The sequence below is a fragment of the Synchiropus splendidus genome, chromosome 4, assembly GCF_027744825.2.
Source record: "Synchiropus splendidus isolate RoL2022-P1 chromosome 4, RoL_Sspl_1.0, whole genome shotgun sequence".
Classification (NCBI taxonomy): Eukaryota; Metazoa; Chordata; class Actinopteri; order Syngnathiformes; family Callionymidae; genus Synchiropus; species Synchiropus splendidus.
The window spans coordinates 22,087,587-22,109,822 of NC_071337.1; the positions used below are offsets into that span (position 1 = coordinate 22,087,587).

At 41.7% G+C, this 22,236-nt stretch overlaps 2 protein-coding genes across 2 annotated transcripts in view; one reads left to right on the plus strand and one right to left on the minus strand.

Annotated features, from left to right (window-relative positions):
- slc13a4 (solute carrier family 13 member 4) lies at window positions 1–15,945 on the minus strand. Its single transcript, XM_053861686.1, has 16 exons — window positions 15,589–15,945; window positions 8,760–8,888; window positions 6,069–6,205; window positions 5,801–5,976; window positions 5,576–5,639; window positions 5,353–5,380; window positions 5,187–5,273; window positions 4,896–5,080; window positions 3,690–3,809; window positions 3,514–3,615; window positions 3,246–3,347; window positions 3,061–3,173; window positions 2,299–2,414; window positions 1,858–2,019; window positions 1,607–1,744; window positions 1–1,409 (listed from the first exon to the last, which is right to left on the minus strand). The coding sequence occupies exons 1-16, from the start codon at window positions 15,709–15,711 to the stop codon at window positions 1,272–1,274; spliced, it is 1,920 nt and encodes a 639-aa protein (XP_053717661.1). The 5' UTR covers window positions 15,712–15,945; the 3' UTR covers window positions 1–1,271.
- zgc:162331 (uncharacterized protein LOC793007 homolog) overlaps window positions 14,892–22,236 on the plus strand; it is a 23,987-nt gene continuing 16,642 nt past the window's right edge. Inside the window, exons 1-2 of the mRNA XM_053861688.1 lie at window positions 14,892–15,041; window positions 15,531–15,862. The gene's annotated coding sequence lies outside the window, so the exon portion shown is untranslated. The remainder of the gene's footprint in view (window positions 15,042–15,530; window positions 15,863–22,236) is intronic.

Genomic DNA, 22,236 nt, shown 5'->3' on the forward strand with positions numbered 1-22,236 from the left:
TAAAAAGTTTATTGTTTTCAGCTTGTCGCTATTCGGTTTCACACGAATGTGAAAAAAAAATTGTGTCATATTACAGGTTATTAGAGTTGAAGGCATGTTTTATTTTACAAATCTTTAAATATGTACACACACATATGTTGTCACCACAGCTGCTGCAACGCTGAGATGAACCAACAAATTACAAAATATAACCTTGATTTGTGTCTGAGCTAAGACCTACACATGAACCACAGTGTTATATATATATAAAAAAGTTGTAAAAATAGAAACACAACTTTGTGATTTTACAGATGATTGATGAGACTACTCCTCCATTCAGACCCTTTGTTGAAAAAGTTCTTTTTTTACCGCACTCTTTGGTGCTCTGATGAGCCCAAACTCCCAGATGAACAACCCCAGCAGAAATCCTGGTAAAATACCTAGAGTTTTTATTTTCCTGGTCAAAATATAACCTTCAGTTGTATCAAACAGACGCTAAAGTAAAGTCGGTTTTAGCACTTGAACCTGCCAGCAGGTTTGATGACAATATTGCATGACTGCTACATTGTTGTCATTGTTGTCTGCCTCACATGGGTGTCAGTTAGAACCAAGAGTGTAATGTAGTCTGGCAAAGAAAACAACACCTCTGAAGTGATCCAAAATCCTAAATATGGTTTTTGGCAATGACTTATTTAAGTGTTGTCGGTGAGAGTTGAATTACTTGAGTTGTTGTTGTTTGCTTTTACATGTTAAAATGTTACTGTAGCCCTCGTCATTACTGGTGAAGTTACCCTTGAAGCTATCGTGGATGTGTTTTGTAGATATTATGTGTATCAAAGTTACTTACTGGGATACGTAGTTGACACATAGGTGCTGACGCTGTGACGTTTGATTGTGGTGTAGCAGGCTGTTAGAAATGTACACGGTGTGCAGAACAACTGAAGTTCAGAGCACCGCAAGGGAGTTCAGGTGTTTTTAATATGGATGAACTGATATTGTGATGACGGATATTATATTTGAACGGACTAAGGACTAGCTTCCCCGACCAGCAATTATGTTGGAACTGTAAGAAAATTAAATATGTAACAAATACATCTTAATACAAGTGTAGAAAACCAAAACTGTTGTTGTTGTTGGGTCTGAAAATACATTGAAATATTACCGTCTGCTGAAATTTGGTCCGACCCCATCCATCTGACAATGGCCACCTCCTCCTCACTGCATTAGTTAAAACTACCGTCAGTCCTTCAGTGAATGTTCCCATCTTGTCTCCATGGTTTCACTTCCAATGGTTATAAAATACCGGTTACGTTCCGAGACACTGCCCAGTCTGGGAATTCTGTCAGGTTGAAGAGAGGGACGCCCCATGTGGTGATGGCCAGCATGACAACTGCCACGCCAATGAGGTTCACGCCAAAGCCTGCCTTCACCTGAGGGATGAGTCAGAAAGGTAGGAATGAATGAGGAGCCATATGTCATATACTTGGTAAGAAGGAAGTTTACATGATCCTGCGGTATACTGAGTGATAATAAAAGGACAGCTTTGGAGACATGCTTGAACATAAACAAACGGTTCCCTGCGTAAGCGTGTATATGTGGACACTAGAGGGAGCTGCACACATCCTACCATGTCGCTGATTTGCACGTGACCGTAACTGAAGACGATGGCGTTGGGGGGGTTCCCCACTGGAAGCATAACCCCAAATGACACACACATGGTGGAGGGAATCAGAGTGTGGAGAGGGTTGATGTGCAGCGTCTCTGACTGGAGGAGACGGAACAATAGACAAAGGTCACTGGAATACTCAAAACAAGACGTGGCACTCAGCGTTTTTTTTTTTTTATGTTGTGCTTTGAGGGAACAAGTTTGGGTCGCACCAGTGCTGACAGGATGGGCAGGAAGACGGTGAGAGTTGCCGGGTTGGAGGCGAACTCTGTGACCGCCGAGACCAGCAGGCAGGCCAGCAGGGTGACCGCCCACGGAGGAAGCCCACTCATGGGCTCCAGCTGCCGGCCAATCCACACAGACAGGCCAGACACCTGCACACACACACACAATACAGACCACATGACCAACTGGACTATCAATGACACGCACTTTGACTCTTACAGTTTGATTTATTATCCTCTTGTTTCTATGTTTTAGTTAATATTATTTTGAACCTGGCCAATTTATTTCCATTTATTTCAGTGTGTGTTCTGCCTTTCCTTTTTTTGTGTTTATACTGCATACCGCTGATCTAAATTCCCTTCTTGGGAACGATACAGTAAATCTAGGCAGAAACTTTACTCTGCTCTACTATGTTCTACCAGCGTCACCTTGCATCCTGCAGCCAGAGCGTAGCCCCCTCCCACCAGGATGACAATCTCCCATGGCATCAGTCTCTGGAAGTCCTTCCAGGTGATCATAGGAGCCAGTGCGTCTGACTCGGAATCTGCCATTCAGACACAGAAACAATGTCAGCACAACTGTTTAACATTCTGCAGGAACACCTCTGTCTTTTCAGAAATAAAATATATTGACGCCCTCTTCTGCTACAAGTGCTTTTCTTCGCTCCACGGAGCAGTGTGATCTTCAAGGAGCGCACTTTCAAAGCAAAGTGTGTCTGTGGCAGCCCGAACACCAAGTTATTTCATTGCCAAAGATGGTGTGAAAATGTAAGAATAAGACTTGTTTTGCACTTGTTTTCTGGAGGGAACTATATTTCTGCATCGTCCAGATGTTTGTGGAAAGTGTTCGTATATCTCTGTATAACAGAAAAAGAAAAAAAATCAATAAAATAACAATAGGGCCCCTTTAAGAATGTGACACACTACATTGCTGTCAACTTGCAGCATAAATTATGTAGTTTAATTTGACTCCCTTCCTTTCTATTTACTGTACCAGCAAACACATTTCCAAAGAAATCATTAGTTTCAAGACAAAAATCAAGCCTGTTGAACCATAGTGCTCCCAGAAGCAGCCCATGCTGTGACTCAGAGCAGCAGAGACGATCATGACTATTGACTGAAAACCAACTCTAACCCTCTTTAAATGCCTTCTGTTTCAACTTACAAAACAACTCAATGCAGAACAATGACCTGAAATTTTGCAGCTGCTGGAGGAGGAAGAGGAGAACGGTCGTCGGGCTGGGATGAGGAAGAGCAGGAAACCCAGGAGAACGGAGACTGTCGCATCAGTCCGGTAGCCTTTCCTAAAAGTTGGCAGCTCAGATGTTGGAATCATGTTAAACTGCCTTCTTCCATCAACCTTTTGCTACTCTTACTTTTCAAAAAGAGACGTCCAGCCAGGTACAAATCCTGGTTCTCTGGTGAACCACAGCAGAGTCATCAAAATGAAGAAGACGCCAGTCACAACCTCTGGGTAGCTAGGAGAAAACAACAGGGCAGAGAGTGTTGTTTAGCAGAATCTTTGATTTTTGAAATGCTATTGATATTCTCAAAAGCATTGGCTATACCTAAAGCAGACAGATAAGCAATAATAATAATTAATAAACACTGTACTACACTGAGCAATTGCAAAATTGAAGCAACCTTATGGGTCCCAGTTTGATGTACTCCTCCTGGATCCTTTTCTCCGACATCAATTCCTTCTTGGTCTTTCGTTTCTTACTCAGCGAGCAGGTTTCTCTGAAGCTGAACCCACAACAGTTTCATCACTAACAACTCCAGAATCCTCTCAGTAGCACAGCCATTAAACAGACACCCACTTGCAGCCGAGGAAGAGGCAGTGCAGCCACAGCCAGGTGAGCACCAGCATGATGATGGCGATGGGGAAGCTGAAGATGAACCATGTTCCAAAATTGATCACTTTGGCATCTGGATAACGTCTGTGAAGTTGTAGAGAGATATTAGCCCATTCAGATGTTCCGGAACAACAGGACTTTGTCATGGATTCAAACATGTGACGCATTTCTGGTCACATTGGAGTGAGTGTTTGTTTGGGCAGCTGTCGTCTTTCCAAAATCTTATCGGTGAAGCAGAAGCACTGATACCAAGTCCGCGGCTATCAATGTCACCACAGCAACGATAGGATGCAAAATATGCTTTTAAACTGAAATAGATCAGAACATAAAGCAGTCCCTGATTTAAAAACGCAGGTATGTTGACTTTCCTCTGGACTGATTTCCAGTTTTCCTACTCTTATCCTGCTTAATTGTTAATTGTTAATTGTTGAACAGAACTGATCCAGCAGACTCTTAGTCAAAATAATTGTCGACATCCATGTTTATTTAATGTATTTTTTCTCTCACTAACATCTCTGAAATCCACCCATGAGTCACTTGAGAATGTATCCAAATAAAAGTGGCTGATGTAAAGCACTCCCCAGATGAAAATAAAGTAAATATCTAAAAACATCAAATACTTCTTCCATAGAATCAATTCATTTCAATGACACTATACATGTAGCCCTGCACGGTTTTATCTGCCTGCTACATCTGCTGATGTAACAGAGGCACGGCCTCCAGTCCTGGCTGGGTATAGCTTTTCTTTCATTCTTGAACTTGTTTATTTGTCAGTGACATTCAAAGTTACCCATCAGAGCTAACATTCTTAGAGTGTAAAAAAGTTGTTTGCAATTGCAAGTCAAATGTGATCATGAAGTGGATGTCAGCCTCCCTGAAGGACAATTGTGGATATGATTTTGACACTACTGGTGTTCACTAACATCAAATGAAAACCTGACCTTTGTCCAGCCAGCAGTACCATGAAGGAGGCATATTAGCTGGGATTAGTACAGTGGCTGGACGGAATCGGCTCTAAGTTCTGATCCCAGACCTCATTATAACCCCAGACTCAAAGTTAACATGAACTGTATAACTCGTCGCCCCAACTGGGGCCAAGAAATAACCAGCTCATTCTGTCGTCTGGAAGTTTCAGAACAAAACGTGCTTGAAACGTCCTTTGATACGTACGTGTTGAATTGTTCTGCAAAGATGAGATTAGTGGACGTGCCAGTGATGGTGATGAGGCCACCGATGGTTGCAGCGTACGTGATGCTGAGTGACAGACATTTACAGATCATGTGATCCCTCTTGGTGGGATACTGGGAGTCTCTCCGAGCCTTTACCCGCTTCACATTTGGGATCTCGATGGCAATCTGTAAGACGGGGAAGTTGTTTTCTTGTTGCACACGTTTATATTTTTTGCCTATATAGCAAAACAACTGCAATAGTTTGAGATCGGGGAGAGACGGGCAAGTTTACCTGTGGCAAGTGACCGTTGGTGTGTGTGATGAAGTCCTGGGTCGGCTTTTGAATTAAACCTGAACCGTTGACTTCCAGCGTCTGCACCTGTGAACCATGAATGTTAGTTGGAGGATCAATATGTATAATCCTTTCATCCTGCTGTTCTATTAGCAGCTGTTCTCACCTCATTTAGTTCTTGCTTGGTGCAATTACTGCTGGGAAGAAAAGGATTTGGTGAGTAAACTCAAGGGTTTCAGATGAGCTTGAACTGACAAACAAACAAACTGACCATGGCACACAGAAACACAAAGCACTTTTCAGCCAAAAAAAACACTCACAGATGCATAGATAAAGAGAACATGTCAAAGTATTTTGTGACTTGTACCGCCGTGTACTTGGACACCCACCTGTCGCTGCAATAAAGGAGCTCCAACTGGTTCTTTTCCAGGTTATCCTCTTTGTCCGACTCACCTATGAGCAATACATGCAACCTTCAATTGTGCAGAATACAGAATAACACATTTCATTGAACGTATTAGAAACAGCCTTTTTGATAGCAATTTGAATGGTTTGTTCAAGAGTACTTGGTGGAATGCTACGAGCATTCAGTGACCTCCCCCCGCCAGGCGTACCGCTTTCATCCTCAGTGGCCTCAGCGGTGTCCAAGTCGTCGTGGCTGTCGGCCAGGCCGGTGCAGATGAGCTGTTGCAGGACAGCCTCAGCGATGGGCATCACCATGGCTGTGGTGGATGTGTTGCTGAGCCACATGGACAGAAATACAGTGCAGCACATGAAGCCCAGCACCAACCTGGAGAGGTGGAGGAGACGAATCAATGCTGACATATCAGTACATAACCGTGCCACAGGAACTGATCCTCAAGTGTTTATCCAGCTGCTTACATGCCAGGTTTGGCTCCTGCTATCATCACCATCCGCAAAGCGATTCGCTTGTGCAGATTCCACTTTTCTATGGACGCGGCCAGGCAGATGACTCCCATCAGCAGGAGAGTGGTGTCTTTGCAGTACTCGGCCGCTACCTTCAGTACACAACAAAATACATTTAAGCATGGGCAGCGTTGCTTTTTGACTGACATGAAGTGCTTGAATCAACCGTATAAAGGAATTGAAGAGTCACATTTACCCACCTTTTATAGTTCAATCTGCCCTGCTTCCTCACACCAAAGTTCACATACCTTGCATGTAAAGTTTCTGACTATCACCTTTCACCCAGTTGGTGCATTAAACTATTGTATGCAACATACAATAACTGTGCAACCATGAGTTTATAATAGGACTCAATCAAAACTGGTATCATATTTTTTTAGCATCATCATTATTTTAGTGTTTTAGCATTTGTGGGGCCCTTTTGCTGGACCCCGCAAGGTAAACCCTCAATTTGAGGATGAGAGCTTCAAAATAACTAGATCATTATAATCGGGTTTCAGTTTGGTTCAGAGTCCTGGTTCAGGTGAGCCATTTGTTTTGGATTGTTAGGTTCAGGGTGAGAGGCTGGGGAAAGCATTATGGCAATGAGCGGACCCCACAAACCTGTGGCGTGTGTGTGTGTTGTCCTTGTATAGCTATATTTGTAGGGAACAATTCTTGGAAACACAACTACTTGTGGTTATGGTTTTGTAGGGACATTTTGCCGGACCCCACATGGTTAAACCTCAATTTGAGGATTAAAACTTCAAAATAACTGTGTCATTATAATTGAATTTAAGTTTGGTTTAGTTCCTGGTTTAGGTGTAGCCATGTGTTTTGTATGGTTAGTTTTAGGGTGAGAAGCTGGGGAAAGCACGATGGCCCCCACAAAACATAAGCACATAGACTGCGTGTGGGTTAGGGTTAGTATGTTTGTATTGGAGAAAAGATTACATGACAGACCTTTGGTGATTTCACCAAACATATGCAATATAAAATATTGAGGTATTTAGATGATACATGAGAGATAGTGTGCCTCCAGAGGAGGTTTGGGGCCCATTGCCTATTGTAGATTGTAATGTTACTTTTTTTTTTTTTTTTTTTTTTATTCAGTCCAAAAGGGAATATTCCCATTGTCAGACTCTTTCACAATCAGCATCAATATTCAGAATAAAATATATGGCTACTTCTAATGACACGTTACTGCCCATATCAAATTCAAAAGATTTCTATTTTTCAATTTGACCATCGAATATATGCAGTGGAAAAACACACATTTAATAACAATTCAGTGCACCAGTTTCAGGTACACCGTATTATACAATGAGATGTCACAACCCAAACATCCATGAGCCATCCATAAATGCTATTGTGCTGATGGAGGGAGAAATTATGTTTAGTAAATTTGATGTAAAGTTCTTTCTTCACTGGAGCACGTCCACCCTCATGTGCACAGATTCAACTTCATTTTGATCATTCCGCTGTCAAATATTAAAATGTGATTCATCGCGATTAATAAGTTGGAACACCTCCAATTATTATTTATTTCCATTGACTCCCACTCCTGGTTGAAAACCCATGATCTGGTTCTGTAATAAGTTCTATAGGACTTTTAGTAGATTTCAGAAACTTCTTTACGAAGTCCAACAAAGCTAGTGTGCTGTGCCCTGGTTTATTTTAAAGGGCTGACAGCAGTCTCCTTTGTACAGACGTGTTTGTTGTGATCACATGTTTAAGCCCGTCGATTTATAGCACTTAAAAATAAGCATATCCACTGAGTGTTGTGGGATTTCCGCTACTGTAAACACAGGAATAAGTGTAGTTAATCCTTTAATAAGTCAAAGAATTTTCACCTATGTGCACTCTTCTGCGCCAAACGGTCGTGTTGCTGCAGGCAGATCAAAAGTTCAGTAAACGACTGCAAAAAAAGGTTGCATAAACACTATTGGCGTATTTGCAGAACACTGTCACAAGAGGCTTACAGCGGCGTTAACAGGCAGCTTTTGTCAGTGTCAATGCGATTTGGTCACATGAGGCGTACAGCTTTCTTTTTATGTAATGTTGATATGAAAGGTGAAGGGGCTGCTAGTCCATCAGACTTCAGTGAGTCAGGTCAGTCATGGAGGGTGACAAGACTATGATCGAATGATCTACTGTGATGATCGATTATCTAAATGAGTCAGTGGCTTTCAAGAGAGTATTACATGTGTAGTAATGGAGAACAGCCGCAAAGCAGTCTGACTGACGGGCCATTGTTTCTTCAAACAGCTGTACCAGGACGGCCCATGTAGCCTCACCCATGCCACCATTCCCTGGCTATTTAAGGCAGCATCAACTAGCTAAATGAATACTGAGACAAATGAATCGTGAACCGCCACCAAGGCGCAGCACAACAAGACACTGTGCCTTGAGTTGAGCTAAGCCTGTTCCAATTCAAATGTGGGCAAAGAACTGTGCAGTCTCAATTCAGAGTCTCGCTGTAAGTAGGGATATAGGTCATTTGAGTGGGTGCTTAAAGTTTGGAGCTCCAAATACGTTTGTATCAAGGTCTTTTTTAAGCTATCCAGGTGACCCTAGAGTTTTGATCGTTGCCAATTGGTTTCACGGTAAGTGAGAGGGTCACTTTATAGCAGCAGCTGGAAAATCCAGCAAAGAGAGGACACTCACTTCACTCGACTTGAGCACCCCAAAAAGAGGGTAGAGGAAGGCCGGTACCAGGGCGGCAGCCCCCAGAGGAACCGCTTCTGACACCCAGTAGACAGCTGTCACCATCAGTACGTAGGCACAGCATGCTTCCTGAAAGACAGTACAAATCAGATGATCAAATACAGTTTACATGAAACATGAATATCATTTCTATCAAAACTTAACAAGAGGAGGCTAATGTTTCAGTATTTTCCAATCGAACAATCGATAGGACTCACATGGCAAAACTTTGCAGATTGTTTTGCTTTTAAAATTTAAATCAAACTCCATGTGAACATAAGCAAACAACCAAAGTGAACATGTGCAGTGGTTCTTGACTCAAAGTATTTATTTTATTGGTGGGACTTTTTTTGGGACAATTAATTAATTACAACTTTGTTCCTGGTCCACTGATCACACTGATGCACAAGACACGTGGCAGCTAGGATGATAACAACAACAACAAACATGGAGGAATCCCTGAACAAAAGCAAACAAAAGCATCTGTTCGTTTTCAGGGATGTTTTTCACTACACAATGGCCAGGGTTTCCACAACTCTGGATGTACTTGAAACTCTTATACAAATATTTTCAAGACTTTAAAAGAGCTTCAGTTTTAATAAGGTTATATAAAAACTTGAATATAGCCACCATCCTGATTTATTGTGCTGTTGTCAAACTGATTCATTCAAATTGGAAAATGTGGCTTATGGTGGCAAATATCCATATACCATTAGAAAATCATATTTTTTAAAAACTATATTTTTTAAAATTGAATCCAAGCCCTAATTTAGTTATCATCAGACCACGCCACACAATCTGTACACATTCTAACTCCCAAATATAAAGTATTGGCCAGCTGAAATGTCACTACCTCTTCCACATAAAGAGGCGGATAATTCTATGCACCTGCTTATTTTCCCAATGATGCATGTGGCACTGATGACTTTAATAACTGTTTAACATGCAGTCACAATGACTAATGATGTTGTTGTCTACGTGGCCGGTTCATTTGTGTGAATATTAAAGCTGCTTCCAGCTGAAGAGCGCAGCCATTTTCTAGTGCCACTTCCATTCTTCATCTGCTACAGTGCACGTCTGCAGCTCACATATTCCCGTCCAAAGCTCTGATTAAGAAAGCACAAGAAAGACTTTTGAAAGTGCTGCAATGTTGTTGTGTCCTGTCCAAGTTCTGTCTCGTGCTGCAAGCAGCAACATTTCCCGCAGCGTGGTGAGTGTGCTTGTAGTATTTTATGTAAGAACAACGAAACACTTTGTCACCAACAGTTCAGTTAAGCTGAGGTTATTAAAGCCAACAGTGGTTACATGTGGATGATCCTCTCTTCGGCAATTGTCTGATACAGAGAGCAAATTTTGTTTGAAGTAACTTGTGTTTAATGTGAAAAATAAAAGAAATATGTGGTTAATGAAGTCTCACTAGTCATAGTCACCTTTAGCTGAGTTGACATTTATAGAAGCACCAGTGGAGAGCAAATACCATCCAGTATCACAGCTCCATTGCTCAAGCTGACCTCCAGCCAGTAGCAGATGTCGCGTGTGTTGCCCCGAACAGTCAAGCCAGCAAAACTTTCCAAGCCCTGCTGAGCAACTGCCTCACGTAAAGACGCATGTGAAACAACATGTCATGCTAAGTAAAGACGACAAACTTAAGATAACATTTTGTTAGCACTGCAGCTTGTGATGACAGCCATGAAGTTAGAAGAACCATCTTAAATAAACCACAATTTAATGACCCCTCTACATCATTTAACATATTCGACGATACCAAACAGATGGTCCAGATTTGTAATACAGTTCTACAGTATATAAGATGTTGGTGTTTAGCGACGTACTCGCCACAAACACTGGTATCTTGGGACGTTTATTATTGCTACCATGCGTCATGAAGTCTTTGCCTCCCTTGACTCAAACACGACAGAAAACATCAAAAAATGTTGGAGAAAAAACTAAAAGCTGACTAAAACTTTGACTGCCGAACCAGCTGACTTTGAGGAAAAAACGATGTGTTGGAGATACACAAGACAAACATGGACTTAAACACACATCCTCACCACATCACGGGGTCTGAGTCAGCCGTCGATGTTCATTGATTATTGACTTTTCTTTATCATAGGGTGGTTACCACACAACTGCGCACTGTTACTTGGATTTTGTTTTTTGTTGTTGTTCGGCAAGTCGGGCAAAAGACGAAGGGAGACTGATGGGAAGGCAAAAAAGGAAAGGAAAGCGTTGTTTAGAGGTTCTAAAAGTGAATACAATTGAATGATATGCACTGGTGTACAATGGAACATTTCACCTTCTTTGAAAAAAAGTAATTTTTTTTCTCCAGCCAAGGGGACAATGGGAATTATTAATTCTGATGAGTGGTTCTCCATCGCCCCGGACCTACACAGCTGACTGGACATTCTGGGTGTGTGAACACTGGACATGAGCTAATTGATTGTCTCATCAGCAGTCAGCAAAGGAAATGGTGATTAGCGACTATCAGAAGCTACAACACAGAGGTTTACAGAGGCATCATGGGCAGATAAGGTCCTGGCTGCTGAACCAATCAGCTTTGACTTTTAAACTGACAGATAACCTTAAAATAACCGGGAATATTGGCTTTTTTGTCGTAGGCAAATGTGAAATCGTTGTCAAAGGTGTGTTATTTTACATCAATTTGACAGGTATAATAAACTTACATTTTTCAATCTGAATGAATTTGGCATATTACTGAATCAATAAAACAACAAAATATTGCTTGTTTTGCATCAGTTTGACAATGGCACAATAAATCACAATGGTGGCTATATTCAAGTCTTTATCTCACCTTACTTAAACTAAAGCTCTTTTAATGTCTTGAAAATATTTGTATAAGAATTTCATGTTATTAGAATTTCAAGTACATTCAGAGTAGTGGAAAACCTGGCCATTGTGTAGTGAAAAAACCTCCCTGAACAAAAGCAAACAGATGCTTTTGTTTGCTTTTGTTCAGGGATTCCTCCATGTTTGTTGTTGTTGTTATCATCCTAGCTGCCACGTGTGATCAGTGGACCAGGAACTCATGCACTTACAAAGGTTCCCTGTTGTCTGGAGAGCAAACTGTTCAATTAAATTCAATGAAATTAAATTATTTTTTTGTTGTAATTAATTAATCGTAATGAACTTGTGTAAGTCCCTCCACTAGTACAAAGTGTTTATGTAGCCATAAAGGCCAATACGGCAAATGCTGAGTTTGAATGAGTTTGCAGTGGCTCAGGCTTGAGTGTGATGACTCCCAGCTACAGTAAAGTGACTTCCAACACACGTGCTCATTTGCTGCAGCTGGACTCAGTGCCACTCCAAACTCGTACACACAGAGAAAACTGCTGTCACATTCCTGAAACAGTCTGGGGTCCCTGATGTCGTAAGGGCGCCACGTGGGGCCAAAATCCTGTGTGGTGGTAGAATGATTATATAACTTCATTACTTGGATTGTTTCTTTCTTTTTCTCCGTGGTGAAGTTTTTATACTTTTGTTCTCTCTTGGCCTCATCCTGTGCCGCCAACTGCTGCCAAACATGAACCGCCACTGACATAACAGCGGGACGCCGGGACCACTGCGCCTATTGGCCGCAAATCACTTTCTTTTTTTTTTTATGTGACATAATGCTGGTGACTCCCTGGAGCGAGTTATTAACACGTGAATACACACCTGTTACAGCCTGTTCACCTCACCAGTCGTTATGAATCTTGGAGTGATCAGGCGACTGTGTTGTTGTAAATCAGGATTAACAGTCAAAACACAACAGTAGGAAAGACCAGACGCAAAAGCGAGATTAAGGGTTGCACTTTTGTTGTGACGTGCAATGAGGTGTTTCAATGGATTCCTTCTCTAGGGATAAACAACAAAAGTGATGCTGACAAGCGAGACGTGAGTGAAACAAATATTCATTCATTCATTTATTCAATGTGGAGTGCGCGGCACTTCCTGTCAGGGGTCACCCGAGCAAGTCAGCCTCCTCCACCAGACACAAATAATAGAAGACAAAGACAAGCACCATATGTCCTGTTTGTCCAAACAAAGTGTATTAAAGTTCGCCACTATGGTGACTATGTCGATTTATCCAAAATTTGTTTACATCCATGTTGAGAAAAACTAGAAAAGCACTGGGGCAGCCAAACCACCGACAAGCCACTTATTTTCAGTTCTGAATGTACATGATGTAGCGACACCATAGTCAGCCCTCCTCACTGCATGTTGATGCTCATGTTCAAGACCATGTCAAGAAAAAGACCAATGAAAGGGTGCAAAACCAAGAACAAGACACACAACAAACTGAATAAAGACCACAGAAGCACAAGTCTGTTAGTCAAACGCACACACACATGTATTTCTTACTGCAAAAGTCATCAAAAATAAATCAAGTACTGAAGGGCTTTTATTGGAATGATCTAATAGTTGTTTTGTTTTTCAGTGTTCAGTTTGGTCATGGTCTCTGCAACCTCTGGTCTTGATATGGTCTTGAGTGCAACGCTAGCTGATTCAATAGGCTTTTGGTGAAAATACATGCTCCACAGCTTCCACACATCTTGACACTGTGGGCAGAACATCACATAAAAGAAGCCATTCCTGGTGCTCCTTTCACTCTCTATATTCATTCGTGTCACTTGGCATTTATGGCACCTCAAATGGTCACGCACTGTGCAGAGCCATATTAGGTGTTAGGGCATCTAAAAAGAAAGTAGTGATAGGAACGACCGATCGTCACCCCTCCCCAGCCCAAACCCCCTTTTGGAACGTCACCTAGGAGGGGAAACATTTTGTCCTATTGAGACACCTATGTGCCCACATGCAACGCCTAAGGCTGACTTCAACACGTGATGATAGTCTCGACTAGTAACATCCGTTGTTTATGAAGTCAAGATTTCAGGCCTGGGCTTGCTGGTCACAAGACCCTGAGTAACAGAAATGAACAGAGAAATGTTCTTAATGTCCCTAAAGCTAGAGAGCAGGCCCAAACTCAAATCACATTTTCCTGATCACATCCTGAAAATTCACCAAACATTGTTTGTTTGTAAACAGAATAAAGGTCAAACACATTTCAATGGAACTTTGTGGGTGGATTGGAAATGTGCGAACTTAGAAGTGATTTGATATCAACAAGTGTTCTGGTTATAGGTTTGTTTGGATTTACAAGCGCTAAACTATCCGCCATTGTTTTTCCTGTCATGTAACTTGCTCCAGTTACAACAGGCAGGAAAAAATGGCAACTTGACATGACACATGACATCGACTCATTGAAATCAACTTTCATGTGACAGAGTGTGTGTTGCTATTGCTTATTCAGTGCTTCGAGAAAGTAGTTCAAGATCAACAATGTGCCATGTGGTGCTGCGATAAATGTGCAGTGCATTTATTTTCTTTGTTGCATTTGTATTCATCGAATCAAATGCTTTGTTTTTATGAAGACATAGATATGCATTGTCGACGTGCCTTTGGTCATTGGTTATTTAGCATCACACCTTTAAGTGGAGGCCTCCTGTTCTGCCCAGTCATCAGCCAGGGACTCAACAGACAAGGGACATCAGAGGGAGCCAGAAGAATTTGTGCGCACATCATGAGCGTCACAGTCCTGACTAGGGTTTTCCATTCAAGCAAGCAAGCAGCATGTGGTTTACATGAGTGGGTCACATGACGCTGTCTGGCGAATCACAGGGGGTGTTAGGATTGGCAGACCCAACTCCAGTGATGCAGAATGGCAACATTAGCAGCCCGCATGGCTTGAGTGGAGGTTTCTAACCAGTGTTGGATTTACATCTGCTCAAAGTTGTGCTCAGGAAGTTTATGGACAAAGCTTATGAGCTTATCAATAACGGCTTTGGCCTCCATTTATCACATTGCGTCTCACAGTTTTAGCCACTTCAGCACATTTTGACTGACCAAGTTGTAGGAGTCTGTCGATCATCTCTTTCAGCAATGTCAAGACAAACATAGTAGCAAATGAAGCCATTATTTCATCAATCCAACTTGTGGCTCAAGCTAGGTCTTTGTGGGATGAGCTCCTTTGTCTCCCTCATATACATATTGCGACATCTCCTCTGTGCAGCTGATGATCAGAGCCTCTCAGGACAAGCATTCTTCACATACAGAGTGGCTTTTGATGAATTCTCCCTCACTGTCACAGACAAACACACGCCTCAAAATCCCGTCAGCCCACCAGCAGCGAGCAGCAGCACCAACACCAACATGCCTTGATCAGCGGGATAACCAGCCAAATGGGTATTTATTTACACATATTTAACAATGAGGGCTAATTACGTCAGTGAGTGGCTTGACTGTGATTTGTTTATTTACTTACTGTTCATTTATTAGAGGGCTTGCGTAGCATGAACAAAGCAGAACTATAATTCATAGTTCATATTAGGCTCCTTTACTGTTAAAAATTCATCTTGGAGTAAAAACATTAAAGAAGAAATGTCAGGCTGTTTTTGTTCTACAGAAGATTCACATTAATTTAAATCTTTCTCAGAGGGTGTCATTCTCTATGGTTTATTTTTTAATGTCTCAAATGTTGATATTGGTAATAACTATTCTCCATGATTATGATAACTATGATATATATATATATATATATAGTCATAGTTATCATAATGTGTGTGTGTGTGTGATATAACTATGAAACAATGATTTTAGTTTATACATTATTCTGTGAAGCAAGTCACAAATTATTTTTTTGTAAGTAAAAGGTCAATGCGTTTGTTGTTTCAGAAGTAGAATGCGTGGTCACAGACGGCGCTCATGAGAACCACGGCAATCTTGTACTCACGCTGGTTGGGTGTATCAGTGGCAGCGGCAGCAGGGACAGTGGGATGAAGACGACCAGGATCAGCTTCCTCGCCCTCCACAGCTTCCTAAACAGATCCATCCTTGCTGCAGCTTCCAGCCTCATGGGTCAGCTAGGGCTCTGGGTCAGAACTTAACAAAACCAGGTGTTGCCAACCAGCTGACGTCTCAAGCTGAACAGCCCAGAGAGAAGTGGAAACAACCGCCTGCAGTAAAGTTTTGCCTCTCAGACTGTGGCTGCTTTCTGGAGCTGTGAGGTGAGTTGTGAGTTAAATCTGAAATCCTCCAAGTTTCTTTTGCTCTGCTTTCCTTCCCTAAAGCCTTCCTGCCCTAAATGCTGGAGCTCTGGCTGCAGAAGGAGAGAGAGGGAGAGGTGAGGCTGCGGCCTGATTTAAGGTGTTTGATAGATATGCTAATGAGTCGGGGAAAGCTCCACCTCTGTCGCAGTGGAGGTCAAGGAGCAGGGTCGGTGCTCAGGGAGTCGTCACACTTGAACCATGAAGTCCAGTATCATCAGATCACGTTGCACTTTTTAAAGGGGATCTGAGACACGTGTTGTGTTCCCAGTCAGCAGCTGTGGCCTGTATCTCTCAAAAGATATCCAGGATAGGAAAGGCAGCGACCTGGTGGGGATCCGGGATCAACATGCCCACCTTCAATAAGCTGCTGGTGGGTTCCATCAGACTAAAAAAAACATGGAAAAACACAATCTGAGGACACCTAACCACGTGGAAGATGGATGCAGTCTCTCAAATAGTTCAGAAATAAGCATAAAATATTGTTGTGTCTTGACTCATTGGCACAGCAGACAAGCAGCACGTCATCACTAAGGTTTGAATGTGACTCGCAGACGAACACCACCACTACTTTGTTCGAGCGTCCTGATGCAGCGTGAAGCTGCCCTCTGGTGGCTGTTTTATGTACTTCGCTGCTTGCTCGAAATTTAATTTCGAATGACTTAAGAGTATCAACTGTCTCTGGCAGAAGAAAGAAAATCGTGTGGACGAATGAGGCTGAGCATTAACAAATAATAATAATAATGAATACACTACTTTATCGTTGATTTTTATTTTTTGTTTCGTTCTTGTTGTCTTTTATTTTTTGTTTGTTTGTTTGTTCTCTCTTCCTCATATGTGTCCTTTTGTACGCAAATATAAAGTTCTAACGAGTGTTAATGTTCTTATGGAACAGGTACCACTACATCCAAAACGTAAGAAAGTTTATGTTGCAATGCTAGCGATTGAACACAAGGTGGTGGTGTGTACTATCCAGAAGGAAACGCTCTTTCGCGCATCCTCGACGCGCTTCCTCCCTTGTTTCTTCTGTTCTTCTGAGAAACATATGACACAGTCATTGACACACATGGACAGCAACAACTAGGAACCTCACACAGGAAGTGCAACACTGGTGGTCACTTGGTGTGGGCTATAATGCATGCTGGACTCACAGACATAGTGTTTCTGTGGGACACGTGCACCCTGTGAACCCTGTAAGCATGTGTAGAGAGATATTCATGGCATCCCACAGCAGCTTGCTGAAATAATGCAACCAGTGGAAACAGTTTCACAGAGACATAGATTCACAGATGGACACTGATCCACACCAGCACAGAGCGACTTGTATGAATGTAGAATGGCATAAACGCAACCAACTGAGGAGAGAAATACAAAAAAGAAATCTTGAATCATAAACACCACCAACATTGGACCTCTCAGTTTTTATTTAACTATCAGGATGACAATGTGCTGAAATTCCTCATCCAACATCATCCTGATGAAGAGCCTGGAACACCAGGAGATCTCGTGAGCCTGCCGCAGCGCGGGCGCCAGATGTTTCCCTGCAGGCTGTTGCAGAGGAAAAGAACAAAAAGTTAGAAGTGGACTCGGATTCGGCAGATGGGCAAAACTGCTAATGACAGAGTGAGTGAATTAACCACCTAGTGAGCGTACTAGTCTGCCTGTTCTCTCGAGAATATTTGAGAAGCTCTTTCAAACTTGGAACATCATCTTACACAAAGGCGAAATTGATCTTCAGTTACACATCTAACAAGCGGAATTTATATTATATTATTTATATTATATATAATTTATATATATTTTCCCCATTTTTAAATGTTGATTTTTTTTTTTTGTTTGTGTGATGTCAAGCCTGAATCATGTTTTACATCAGTTTGGCAGCTTTGTGTTAACCATATTTAACCATATTTTGTAAACCATGTACAATTGACATATTTGACAAATAAAACTGTTAACTATCAGTGAATGTATACATACTGTAAAGTGTTTTCTGTTAATGTATTTCACATATGTGTCACATTATTTGACCTCTCTGACATTTCCCAAGTTACGTAACCGTTAAACTGAAGTACCTAGTTGAAGGACAAGGAGGTTGGATCAGAACCTGCAAGACAGTTAGAGAGTAATCTGTCACGGCCGTCCCCCAAATGTCCTCCAACCTGATTATGCTGCCTTGCTTTGACCTGTGAGGAAGATGACAGATAAGACAATGTGTTGCCGTCGAACACTTGGACGTTACTGAATGTTGAAAGTCGGCTGCTTGACAAAAGTATATCGGGAAGTTGTGCTTGATAGTGAACATTTTTGGAGCAGTGTGAGGAAGCATCATGAGTTTGTGTGTGAGAGCTACATGTTGGCGGATATAAGAAGCAGGAAATAATATTGAATCCCTCACTCGTCCCAACACTTGGGATGCAAAATCAAAGATGGTTGTACAACTGATCCATTTGTGGAGAGTGGAAAATCCCTCAGCAGACCAATAAATCATCAAACATTTACTCTTCAGTGTGTGAAGCAGAAAACCTACAATGCTTTTATCAAAGCACTTTACAGTGAAGCAAAGATAGATGTGATTTAACAAGCTAAAGTCAGCGACAACCCAGCCAGACAGAATGTCAAATTCAAATCTTCACTGCTGGGATGTCAGAGAGGATCTTAGCTTTGAGTGACTCCCAGCAGCTTGGTTGGTAATTTTGGAGGCGAGCAATGCCAGCAGATTAGAAAAAGGGAGTCAGACAGATGAAATGTTTAGAGGCTGGGCAGCGGCTCAGTGGGACTGAGAGTGAACTGGTCATGGTCGGTGTCCAGTAAGAGCTGGAAGACGGTTAGTTAGTGATTAACTCAGAGGGGTGGCAAGGAGGGCAGCAGCGCCATGATCGCTGACTCCTCCACGTCTGTAAGAACACAAAATAAAGATAAGAGATAAACAATAGAAAACCTCTGAAAAAGCGACATTCAGGCATATGTTTGGTCATCAGTGTTTTATAGATTAAACAGTGTCAACCAAGTCTTGATAAGACACCTTGGGCTTAGGTTTGGTTCACGGTCCTGGTTCAGTTTAGCCATGTGTTTTGGCTGGTTACGTTTCGGGTGACAGACTGGTGAAAGCACAATGCCAATGAGAAGTCCTCACAAAAATAGTGTGATGCACTTCATCTTGTTCCATCCTGATTCATCCCTTTGATATTACGTGTGTGTGTGTGTGTAGCACATGAGAGAGTCTAATGTGCCCTCAGAAGATCACAGGACTAAACTGCTGACATCTTCAATTGGATTGCTCCATTTTTGTGTGTCAATTGTGTTGCAGACACCAAAGTTAATGTATATGCCAAATATGCTCAGCTCTTTGAGTTAACCACTTCAGTACACACAGTTAACACTTCGCATCTGTGACGCATGGGCACGCATGAGCCATCATGTTATGACCATGCGCCTAATCATAACAAAACTTACAAAATAGTGTGACTGAATTTCTTTGTGAGAGAACGTACAACTTCAACTTGCAGCATAAATTGTTTGCAAATAGTATGGCATTTAGCAAATGCATTACATCCGCTTGCAAATCTAACCAGAGGAAAGTTTGAAATCATTACGCAAGATGTGAAATTCTAAAAACCAGCAGACAGAATGAACTTGATATTAAGATGTGACGAGGTGTGTTTTATATGTGAAATTGATGTATATTTCAGGAAACTTAAAAGACAGGAGTTCTCCATTCATATTTCACACTGATGTCTGCGACAGCAGGGTAACAGCACTAACCAGCAGGGGCCACGCTGCCTAGATATGTATTTGAAGACATGAAGCTTGCTTTTTTTTTTTTTTTTTTTTAGTAACATTTGAGAAACAGATTAAAATGCAGAGCTATCTTACGTCTTCAGATTCAGAAAACTTTACTTCCCAAAGGGCAATTTATTCATAGCAACCACAGAACATTTGGTGTCTGTGTCCGCTCCAACCGTTAAAAACCTGGAGCAGCAGACATTAATATATACTTTCAAGATGATTCAACCTATATTCATTTGGACCCCACCAATTTTGATGGAGCTTGTATGCATAGTTCTTGTGTTTAATCTTAGAAGTTAACTTCTAGATGTACAATAAGAGAATTTTCCCCAATATTTTAAGAATTGCTTAAAATGTCCTACACAATCTGATTACAAAATATGATTGAAACGCTCTAACATACTGTGGCACCGACAGAACACCATCCAAACATTTCAACCAACCCACAACAATGTTTGGATGGTGACATGCCTTCTAACTCAGATGTGAGTGGTCTCGCCCCACCCCTTCTCTGCCCCTTCTTAGTAGCCGGAAGTTACCTAGAACCACTTTCTAAACAAGTCCACAGTCTCATATCTAATATTGTGCATGGAAATAAATAAAGCAAATCAACATAAAAGCACAATAATGATGCAATAACTATGCAGAGAAGCTGGGATATTGAATTGCCACCCATTAATCCCTTTTGGTGCCATGTTAAAAGAGAGTTTTTTCCTCCTTCAGTTTGGCTGTGTTGGCATTTACACTTCCATCATTCGGTAACAATCATTTTTCAGCCTTTTGAAATCTGGCCTTCTCAAAATGCTTTCTGTTTCGGGTCTCTTTAAGCCTGATATAATGTCCTCTGGAAGGCTCTCTTGTTGATTGAAAAACAAAAATACAGATATCCTGTAACCCCTCACCAGATTACTGGTGCCGCACACAAAGTCTGCTGTGGTTTATTTAAAGGGGATCCAGCCTGCATTCCCAACTATACGGACTTATGCCGACCAACAAAGCATGCAACTTTATTCTCCATCAGGTGTCTGAATGGTTCACTTGTCTATGTTTTATGTTGTTGTTGTTCATGTTTCAGAGGCTAAGAGTCACATTGTTTCACTGTATTGCTGAAAAGAGCCACATGCTACAAATATGTAAGGCTCACCTGAACAGCTGGTCACTTGACTTTGCAGGAGTATCATGGTTAGAGCACATCCCTGTGTGTCGCAGGGTTGCTGGTTCGTGTCTGGCGTATGTCTCTTGTGCATGTATTTTTTATAATTCATATTTTTTACCATGATCCACTTCAAAATACCAACCGGTATTTATATATATTTTTACGTCATTCATACCGTCAATAGATGAGACACTGAATCTCATCTTTACCCCCTGAATTAAACAGACTTCACGCTGATCGACGAATAATAGGTGAAACACATGCCATAGGTTTAGTTTAGGGAATGACAAAGTGAAACGTGGAACTAAGTCATGTAAATCGTGTTGATCATGGATCTGATGACGGTCCAAGTCTGAGGACCCCAACTCTAATTGTCGTTGAATGGCGGGGGGGCATAGTGTATGCTGTAGTGAATGCATTGTTTACGTTTCATAGTTAAACGCAATTCAAACTCTTTGACCAATCTGGAAATTCCGTTGGAATAGCTCTCACTTTTCCGACTAATTTTCACGGCTCATGTGGTGAAGAGCCACATGAAACTGGGCAAAGAGCCGCGGATTGGCCAGGCCTGCTTTATTGACTGCAATATCATGCTGCATGGTTTCCGATCATTCCCCAAACAAAAATCTTCCAAACGACATGTTACACGATGTGACATCACATTGTGACCGTGCGTTAGCCTGTTCAGTGTTTCTGTATCTAACTAACCAGTTTTACACAAAAGCATTCTTCATTCGGAGACGGATTCCATTGATGTTCATAACATAAACGCTGCTGCCTCTTGGTTCACATGTATGAGTTTATTGTGTGTCTCATCGCTCCTAAAATACTGCGGTGACATCACCTTTGTCAGGATGATTCTGAGAATGAAAATGACCCTGCAAATCTGAGAACAAAAAGGTTCCTGCTGTGTACAGTACGGGGTTCCATTAGGGTATCACTTTAGAGAACGTAAATCGGCAGGATAGGTCCCCTTGAAGGCAAAAAAACGGACTTACCAAAACGCAAACAGATTGAAGCAGCCTATACACAGCGACTGCCAGAAGGAGACCCTGGCGATAACAGCATCGTCTTTACTGCGTTGGACCGGCAGCTTCTTTAATCCCAATAATCCTCCTCTTGGTATGATCCAAATATTGATGGTGCACGCTCGGCCTGTGAACGAGGATGTCTCTCTGAACTCCAAGAGCACATGTTCATATCGCCCATCACTCTCTCTGAAATTACTACATGTACTTAACAGTGATTTTGCTCTTGTTTGCAGCAGTTAAACATGCTTAGGCATTCATGAGCTCATCCTTTATGGATGCTAAAACTCCTGTCAGTGCAATATTCAGAAGACTGTTTAATATTCATTCTCACTGTTGACTCAGCATGCACGCATTTCAATATA